This window comes from Anoplophora glabripennis, unplaced genomic scaffold (genome assembly GCF_000390285.2).
Source record: "Anoplophora glabripennis isolate ALB-LARVAE unplaced genomic scaffold, Agla_2.0 scaffold30, whole genome shotgun sequence".
NCBI lineage: Eukaryota > Metazoa > Arthropoda > Insecta > Coleoptera > Cerambycidae > Anoplophora > Anoplophora glabripennis.
The window spans coordinates 551,201-561,899 of NW_019416226.1; the positions used below are offsets into that span (position 1 = coordinate 551,201).

Genomic DNA, 10,699 nt, shown 5'->3' on the forward strand with positions numbered 1-10,699 from the left:
TTTTTTCTTTGTATGAGGAAATTAAAATCAATTAATTCATATTGCAACTTGAATGTGTCGTAAAATAGTAAGTTCTCTATTGATTGAACAATGTAGCGACATCTCTATGCAGATAGATTAAATATACAATTGCAAATTTAGCTTAGCATCTAATAATCATTCAAAATCGATTTGTTCTAAGTCATTAATGATAAAATGTTTTATATCTGAATATCAGAATACCTACTAATATTTTTAATGTTCGGAATTTGTTAGATATAAAGAAAACTATTTTCAAATTGTCCCCATTCTGTAATGCTTGGTTCTGCTCCACACTTTGACACTTTACAGAATAAACAGAACATTGAATCGTTTGTTAGCATATTTTTGCAACAAAACATGAAATCTAACCTACGAAAAGTGCTGTTGATAAACATAATCGATGTAAAATTATAATTTACGCCATGGAAAGCATATACGATCCAAAAACGTTTAAAACATCGGATCATTTGGCACTGGATGATTATTTTAAATCATATGGGGAAATCTGTCATTTTGCTGAACCTATCCCTAGATATAATTGCATATTTCTTGAAAATGATGATGAATACCTAGAAAGAATCCAACATGAAATGAATATAGACATTTCTAGAGAGGAATTAAGGATATTAGCAGCAAACTGCAGGTAAACAGAAAATATATCGTCTTGACATTTTTGTGTATGCAGTACAATTTCTTTTTCAGTTTAAGTACGCTTACCTTGAGCGATGAACCGAAGAATGTGATAAGGGAAGTTCCAGATAATTTGCATACGAGAAGTAAACTTGACAATGTATACCCGACAAATAACAGTGCGAGGCAGTTGAATGTTATAATGTGTTTAGGAGTGTTAGAAAACAAGTATGATCTAACTACCGATTTTAAATTTGGAAACAAAAGATTTATAAAAACAACGACAGTGGTAAGTAACGAATATATTGTTACTAAGACAACTCTATCCTAATTTATTTTTTCAGTCTTCAAACCAATCAGTCTCATGCAATATTATGCCAGGCACCAATTTCATTTATTCGATTATAGTATACAAGCCATACTCTATAAATTATTCACAAAGGAATTCCGGAGGTAAATTACGATTCGCCTTCGAAATAGAAGCACTAGGTACGAACACACTGGCAGAAGTCGCAGATAAAATTTATTGTATTTTCAACACGGGACTTTTCAGAGAAGTTGAAAATACCAAAGTAGATCTCAAACCTCTCATGAACGCCAAGGTAACACCCTCTCACTACTACCTCTCTCGTACATGCCTAACTTTAAATTTTCCAGGCACATTATCCGTCTCAGTGTATTTATATCGATGGAGTGTTGTATAATGATTTTCGTTCCCCGAAAGCCATTGACTGCTCGGCGAAAATTATCGAGTGGGCCAATGATAAGAATATTGGGAAGTTCAAGTCGGAACTGATGGAAAAGGTGAGTCAGTTTTATTAGTTACTGTAAAATGTTACGGTTTGTAACGTTTCTAAGGCACATTTCTGAATATTATTCGGTTTATGTTCGAAAATCTTGAGCCATGTATATTTGTTTGTTTTTATTGCATTTTAATATGTTTTGCGAAAACATTATCATGAAAATGATGTGCCGCAATTTGATCCCTTTTATTGGCATTATGCGTACATTTTGACAGTTATAAGACAGATGTAAACAATAATCCACGGTAATAAGAGTGTTACGAAAACCACAATAATAAGAGTGCTACGGAAACCTAAATCTAAATATTTTGTTACAACTTTTTTGATATCGGTTCTGTTTTTTAATGTAGATTTTGGTTTTTTCAAACTTTTTTTTAGATATGTTTTATGCCTTTATATTTTTCATACTTCCGATTCAATCAATACTCTGTTCTGTACTTGACATTTCACTATCGGGCAAGTAATTTATATAAATAAATGAATAAAATTCGCAAACAAGGTTCCCTCTCTCATTCCGTTCTCTTTGCTTCAGACGGCACTCAACTCTTTAAAGCCGAGACTAGGTTATCCCTACGTTTATATGCACCAAGGCAATTGCGAGCATCTCTTTACCTTTTCCGACGCCAGGCTGTTGCAACCCGGCGACTGCCTCAACTCCAGGAAGTACCCTAGGGTCACGTCGACAAATCGTGTGAGCAACATCCTCTGCTTCATATGCAACGTGATGAATGCGCAGTGGATAGTCTTGGAGTGTGCGAAACTCCCGCACGAGAAAGTGTATCTGTGTACGGAATGTTGCAACTCGTATCTGTTTGTGGATGGAAAGAAAGTGACTGAGTTCAGGTTGTATCCGTACTACGATCAGGAGATGCTGACCAAGCATCTGAGTGGTGTCGTCGTCGAGTAGTTTTCTGTTACACGTTTTAATAAATGACTTTTCTTAGTTTGAGTATGATTTCGTTACCTGTTCTTGGATGCTATGAGTGTGTGAAAAGCAACTTTAACTTTTAAAACAGGAGGTTTCAAATAATTTATTGTTAGGCAACATTAAGTTACCCATACGTGTATTACGTGCTGCCTACTTCAACCATAGACATCTTAAAAAGGAATAGATGACAATTGTTACAAAATTCTTGTAACTCTTCGAACACTATGTGAGGGAGTCAACAGACATGCGCGAATGGCGAGTTGTAATAAAAATTGTGAAATACAAGGACCGCGTGATAAGTTTAGTATACGAGGGATGTATGATTAATTATAAAACAATTCTTCTTACAACCTTTCACAAATCATTTTAAAATTCATAATGTGCTGAATTAGATTAAGTTTAAATATAAATAGAAGATGAATAATTTACACTATAAGCTCCACTTTGAATCTCATTTTTATTGTTAACTGCAGAATGTGTTATGGATTCAATAGTTTTTGGTATGCCTTTATTTTGGGAATGTTCATGGGGAAAACACGAAAACACGAAAATAAGTAATGAAAAATAATGAAAACTTTTAAATGCAAATTTTAAGACTAATTTTAGGTAAAACTAGTAAAAATCCTAATCATTTTCGAGATAAAACTTGTTTTTTATGTCATTGCAACTTAAATAGAGAAGAATTTGGGATTCGCAGTTTATTTAAAATAATTTATAGTATTTTAATTATTGAAAAGTAATTACATTTACATTTTTTTATTATTATTTTGCTTTTACGTTTTGTTCTAAAAGATAAGCCTCTTCACAATACTTTTTTTAACATCGAAACGGGTCGCTACATCTACAGGAATTTAAATATTTTTCGCTTGAGCTATATCAAATTCAAAATGAATTAAACGATTCTTTATGCTGTGACAGAGCAGTAATAAAATGTTTGTAAACTGATTTTGTTGGGCTGGAGTTTCCATCAGTATAAAAGACATATAGAAAGGCAAACATATAAAAGAAATCGGTTCTTACAGCTGCCGTTCTGGGTATTTTTATTATTTGATGCCACTAACTTCTCACACAAATGTTAAACTCTCCTATTGATGGTTGCATATCAAAATGCTCAACTTATTTCAAATCTAACGTAACAAGTTATACAGGGTGATTCAGAACTTCAGAAACAAATCTGGATGTACAGGGGACTCCTACAAATAAAATTTTGTATGAAAAAATCAAAAAGGGCAGTTCGAAAATGATTTAAAAATACACTTCTGTACGACACTGGAAACTGGTCCACTGTAAAACCTAACCTGGCATAATGCGACCGTCACGGCGGCAGTAATAAAAACGGCCAAAAAGGAAAGGAATGAATAGAATTTTATAGCACCTATCAACAAATCCAACTGATTTTGCCGCTATTGTTAATACTAATTAATAAAATTAATTTGTTTTTAAAGAATAAAATAATTTGACATACCTTGGGTCCGTCTTACTCTGTTTCTACGAACTAACACAAATTCTGTCTTGTTTCACCATAAGACAAATGCTTCATCATAATTCAAAGTAAATGTTTTCTTGCTTCGGCATAAATGAAAACGATAATCCATAAACTCGGAGTTGCTATACACACAAACCATTTTTGACACTAGCTACTAAAAAACTATTGTAAACACTATGGCAACGACAACTGTAAAATCGGATTTCAGTATTCGGAGTCGCTGAGGCCACGTGGCTCTCCACGCGTATTACGAATGACGCTAGAGACTACAGTTGTCCTACTATGTAATAATTGAAAGTACTACAACTTCAATAATTTTTTTCTCGAAAACTATAAGGATTTACAATTTTTTTTTATAATATTGACTCCGTTTCTCATGCCGCATATATTCTCAAAGTTTGTTGGATAAGTTGTGAATCACCCTGTAGGTAGGTGTATGAAGAACTAATAAGATTTAAACAGCTGGTGAGCGCAAAATGTATACTATTTTTGAAAGTCTTAACTTAACAACAACGTATTTACTGAAATTTTCCATAAAATGATTTCTGTATATTGAAAAAGAACATTTAGTCATCAATGAATGACAGTCGTTTTATGTTAATCTCAGAGTTCTGCCTTTGAACTCTTAATAAAACACCGTATATTTAATCACAAGTAGGATAAAAATACGCAATTGTGCATTCAGTTTTTTTTAATAACTGGAATTTGTTTCTTTTGTTCATTTATCAAATTAAATTTAACAGTAAGTTTGTTTATCGTAACAAAGTTCAAATATTATGTGGATATTAACAACAGTACAATTTAAACATGGGTACGTACTTTTTAAATAATGTTTTAAAGTATTGAATTATGTATTTTTTTTAAAGTGCCAGCGCCTAAGTGGTGTAATATTATCCTGTGTGATCTGGTATTCAGGTATGTTATTGAAAAGCGAAAATTATGTTGAAAGGACGCCGAGAACGAGAAAACAACGCATAAACCGTTAATTATCAACTTTTAAGTAGGTCAATCGTCGATTTAAAATTCCCCGCTAAACAGAAAATAAATACCTAGTTCCTAGGCTGCAAATATTTAGTTTGCTATTTTCTAAATCTTCAATCATCGCGGTAGAATTTATTTGCAAATTTAGAAAAAGTTACCGTAAAGAAAAATAATCGCAATTGTGATTAAGTTCTCAACAGATCCAAAACTAATCGCCAGACTTCAAAAAGTTATAGTGAATTAAATCCAAGATAAATTTATTTTCAATAAATTTACCGTTTGGAAGTATATGATGTTTAAAGTTAATGGATTAAATGTACAGGGTGATCTGCTTTAAGTCTAGCTATCCCCATAATTAACGTACCATACTAAGATACCAGTTTTTAAAAATTAGTTTGTCTGTTTTTATTGCCGAGTTTTTCTGCTGTTTCGATTTAATTTTCAGTCGTCCTCAGAACTGTAAGAGGAAATGTACACATTTAGACAAAGGAATATCTGCATAAGAAAATGTGTAGTACGTTGTCAATTAATGCTATTCTACAATGATACTTGATGCGAATTGTTTAAGAAATTTCGCTAATAACTCCTTACAAATATTTATTCGAATCGTACTTCATTGTTATCGGCTTGTGAGCACCTCGACTACAGACATGTCATTACAGAAAACTTTTTATTTGTGTAACTACTCTTTGTCTCTCAGTTCCTACTAACAGAAGGCACAACTAAGGTATAGTCTAACACGTTCCGCTAAAGATTAATTTCCACATTTTTTTAATTGACAGTTAAATAACTTGCAAAAATAAAAAAAAATATGGGTAAGTTTTGTGCTAGATTGTTTTATTTTGTGGTAATATCTGAAAGGTGGCCAACACCCCATTTAATCAATTACAATTATCAGGTATTATAAAACTTCTTACTAATATAATTTTTATTGTATAACATCATATAATACAGGGTGTTTCTTAATAACGTGCTAATATTTAAGGAGGTTATTCTTGGGTCCATTTTAAGAAAAAAAACTTCATATGAACATATGTCCTAAAAGTCTTAATTTTTGAACTACAGGGTGCTAAAGTTTTATGAATAAACTTTTTTTTATGATAACTTTGGTATTACCCCATGTAGATATTTTTTTAAATTTTGGGACACGCCTTCTATTCATCGAGATGCATTTTCTGATGTACAAACAATTTTATTATTTTTGCCAGTGGCGTCTGTACAGATTTTGGATTGAATATTTTTGAAGAAAAATATGTTACGCCAGGGTAATTTTCTTTTACCATTCTAAAATGTATGTAGATTACTGTAATTTCATAATTTAAATGTTTAAAAGTTAGTATCTTAAATAAATTATTGTTCAAAGTTACATTTTTTTTCTCATAAGTGGTTCAATAAGATGCAAATGAATGAATTTTATTTTTTTATGCGAAAACCGTACGTCATACGAAAAAAATTCAAGACACCACATTTGCTCAGAAAGGAATGGGATTTCAAAAATGATTTTTACTTAAAGAAAAAGCAGTGGCGTAACATATTTTTCTTCAAAAATATTCAATACAAAACCTGTACAGACGCTATTGGCAAAAATAATAAAATTGTTTGTACATCAGAAAATGCATCTCGATGAATAGAAGGCGTGTACCAAATTTGAAAAAAATATCTAGGGAGGTAAGCCAACGTTATAATAAAAAATAATGATTTTTTCATGAAATTTTAGCACCATGTAGTTCAAAAGTTAAGACCTTTAGGACATATGTTCATATGAAGTTTTTTTCTTAAAAGGGACCCAAAAGTAACCTCCTTAATTAACGAGCGTTCAAATAAAAACGTGGTCAAGTTGGTTCTGAAAATTTGGACGTAGGGCGTAGCGTATAACAAATGAACATAAACGTCATCTGTCAAAGCGCTATATCGCCGCTATCAATTTGAATATTTTCGTTTTAAAAAGCGTTTAAAATGGTGTTTTCTCAAGAACAAAAAGTGTTTATCATAGAGTCCTACTTTAGAAATGGACGCAAGATTGATGGAATATGGAAGTATTCTATTGAGGAATGTTTCATAGAATTTCAAAATCAATTTCCCGGCGTTGTTGAGTACAAAATTTTTCAAAGTGCAGTTCAGCGTTGTGTTAATGTTTTTCGTGAAACGGGCAGTGTAACAAGAAAAGAAGGAAGCGGCCGACCTAAAAAGCGGACTGAAGAATTAAAAGAAAATGTCCAACAAATAATGGAAAATGCGCCAAGAACTTCTGTACGTGTTTTATCACAAATGGTGGGAGTATCAGTCGGTACCTGCCACACAGTGTTAAAAAAAGATTTGCGTTTGTTCTCCTATCGTTTAACTTGTCAGCAAGAACTTCATGAAGTTGATTTTCCGCGACGGGCTGTATTTTGTGAATGGTTTTTAAACAACTACGGTGAACTTCATAATATCACCTTTTTTTCTGATGAAGCCTGGTTTCATTTAAGTGGTTACGTAAACTCACAGAATATGAGAATGTGGTCTTCTGAAAAACCAGATAACTTTTTTGTCGAGGGCCCTCTACACGCTCAAAAAATTGGAGTTTGGTGTGCTCTCAATCGAAGGAGGATTTATGGACCTATTTTTTTTAATGGTACTCTTACTGCGCAAAGGTATAGAGAAGAAATTATCGCTCCTTTTGTTAACCAGCTGGAAGAAAACGAAATTACAAACTTTTACTTTCAACAAGATGGCGCAAGGGCACATACGGCAGGCGAGACGATGAATATGTTGAGGGAAGTTTTCCAAAATCGACTAATAAGTCTCAATGCTGAACATGAATTTCCACCGAGGTCATGTGATATTACGCCGTGTGATTTCTTTTTGTGGCCTTACCTTAAAAACACTATTTTTGAACTGCCTATTCCTGATTTAAACCATCTGCAGGCTCGACTTATAGACAAGATTCGTGAAATTAACAATACCCCGAGCATCTTAGAAAATGTCTTTAATTCTTTGAGGAACAGGTGTGAAAAGTGCTTGGAACAAGGAGGGGGACACTTTCAGCAGCTGCTTTAATTTATTGTTATAACAAGGAGGGGGACACTTTCCGCAGCTCCTTTAATTGTTTGTTATTGTTATCACGATTATTCTTTAAAATAAAGTTATATAGTCATTAACGTTATTGAAACTGACAGCTGCTATACAGCTCGTTGAGAAATGAGGTTAAGTTGGTCGCTATAAGCTACTCCCTACGTCCAATGTGTCAGAGCCAACTTCGACCACGTTTTTATTTGAACGCTCGTTATTAGCACGTTATTAAGAAACACCCTGTATATTTATGTAATAATCGTAATTGTTTAAATTGTCTAAATGTGTGTATTTTCTCTTATAGTCCTGAGGATTCAAATTGAATCGAAACATCGGCTCTATCCTAAATACCGACAATCATTAATTATTACGACTTTGAAGAACAATTTTATCGATATAAATTTTTATAGTAAAGTCTAATAAATTCGCAATGATGTCGCAAAATGGTACAGTGTTGCCAGGTAATTTTTTTCAGTATATCAAGGAAACTTAAATTTCGACAGCGAATCCAGTTTGTTAAAATTGTAATCTGGACCAGAGATTATGAGGGTTAAATAATTTTGGAAACGGTCAAACAAATTAATTTGATGTAGAATTATGCAATATGTGTGTTAATATTTTCTATTTTTTATTCAAACGAATGAAAACAGTAGTAGGGAATATAAAACCATATATATTTTTAACAGTTGTTTGTTTACATTCGGTGAATAATGGAAATAACAGTATTATATTTTTCATCAGTGTATTTATTCCCTTCACCATTGCCATCGCCGACTAAAATGAATCACATTAACTTAAGATTGTTATTAATTTAATTAACTGAAAAGCGTGCATACAACCTTTTTCGGGGGCTGCCAGTGGCGGCGTAGACCAAGAGTTGCAATTTAAGAAACAACTTATAGGTACTCGTAATAACTCTTGATTTAATAAAGTCAGTCAGATTTAATTTTTTTCAATCATCTCAGACCTTACAGGCCTGAAATGGTAAATTTTTCGAAACAACCGTTTCCTTTTTTTTTTTTTTTTGGAAATATTGCGGTAATAAATGAAAAAGCGAACATCATGACATCATCCCGACCTCACCCTAATTGCCCCTATTACTCACATTTTGCATCGAATTAAACCGCGCAAATTGCCGACCGTTTAAGGGGCGATTACAGCTTGCCCATATATACCGCATAGTTGCTTCATTCCACCATCGTTCGGCGACGTTAAAAAGACCCGTGGGCGGACTAAACTACTTAAACATGTATACTTTAGATAACTATCGGGACCGAAATGAGCGCTGACCATTTAGATTGTATTATACAATTTTACAATTCAATATACGCACTTATTCACTTTACTTTTACGTGTTCCGAGAGCTATGCCAAGGTTTCACTTTTATGGGGCTATAGGAAGACGAAAGAGCGTATGAATTATTCAATTTTTTTGTCGGTATTTTGATACCGCGCTGATATACCTACTCCGTTTCTGTCGAGTCAAATATACGTGGACAGAGTCGCGTTCGGCTGCTCAGATGCATTTGAGATGCACGCGTTACGCCTCCATTTGCATTTGTTCGGCGCAATAGAAATTCCTCTGCTGGTTAATGTTTGTTTGCATGCATAATATTTGAATGTTCTGCAGTTTATATCGGTTGTTTTGCGTTCGCAATAAATTTTTAACAATCTGAATTCAAAATATTTACAGTATATTGATATGTCACAAGTAAAGGGGTGCTATACAATGCAAAAGTTGGAATGCGATCTACGAATCCGGAAAAAATTGTATTTATAGCTTTTCAGGTTTTTTTCACCTGTCTCGTGGAAACTTCAGTATAGCCTTGGGACTTATTTCTCTCTAAATAACCACGGGAGGTTTAAAGGTACCGAAAGGCAAAGAATACGCTCCAATTCAGGTCGCGAACTGCAAGATCAAGATGCCAGGGTCGACGTTCGATCGTGGTTCGGGGCAGATCCGCGAATTCTCGGAGACTGCTGTTCGGTTAGGTTAGAATCCTCATCTGGCTTCTCCAAATTCGAGTTTCATGACTGTTGACTTCCCTGTCGTGGAATCTATACCCGTGTTCCATAATAATGGGCAGTTATTCATATCCAGCACTTAGAAGTAAGGGAAGTGAGAGGTGCAGGGGACAAAATTCCATAGGCGTACTACATGAGAAGGGGTCAAAGAACAGAAAATTATAAAAAATAAGTTCACAGTGAATATTTACTTAAAAAGTTTATATACTCACCTGTCATCTCTCCACAACCCATTCACACCTACCTGATGCGCACGCCCCGGATATCACATTTTATCACTTATAATAATACGCTGAACTACATACAGGGTGTTTTCACTTTAAATTTGGAAAATGCAGGAATATATTCCCTATCAAAAATTAAGTGTAGTATGCTCTATAAAATTTTTTTATGAAAGCCTTTGTTTTGGAGATACAGGGCGTTGAAGCTTAAAAAAAAAAACTCTTTTTGACATATCTTCCACTGACATATATTCCACGAGTAGATTTGATTTAAACTTGGTACACATTATGCGTATTGGGGGTTCTCATAATTGGCAGAATATAAGTCCTATCGCATTAGCCAGTGGCGTGCAAAGTGGGGATGTGTGGCCCCTTTTTCAAAAAAAAAGTACGCCACTGGCTAATGCGATAGGACTAATATTCTGTTAATTATGAGAACCCCCAATACACACAATGTGTACCAAGTTTAAATCAAATCTACTCGTGGATAGCCGAGATATATCAAAAAGTGTTTTTTTTTTTTTAACTTTCAACGCCCGATGATTATTGGGTTT

At 33.7% G+C, this 10,699-nt stretch overlaps 1 protein-coding gene across 1 annotated transcript; it reads left to right on the plus strand.

The window, feature by feature from the left end:
- The first annotated feature begins 343 nt into the window (after positions 1–343).
- LOC108912977 lies at positions 344–2,398 on the plus strand. Its single transcript, XM_018718416.1, has 5 exons — positions 344–664; positions 724–940; positions 996–1,253; positions 1,309–1,455; positions 1,987–2,398. Exons 1-5 carry the CDS (start codon positions 444–446, stop codon positions 2,359–2,361), a joined length of 1,218 nt encoding a protein of 405 aa, XP_018573932.1. The 5' UTR covers positions 344–443; the 3' UTR covers positions 2,362–2,398.
- Positions 2,399–10,699: the final 8,301 nt, after the last annotated feature.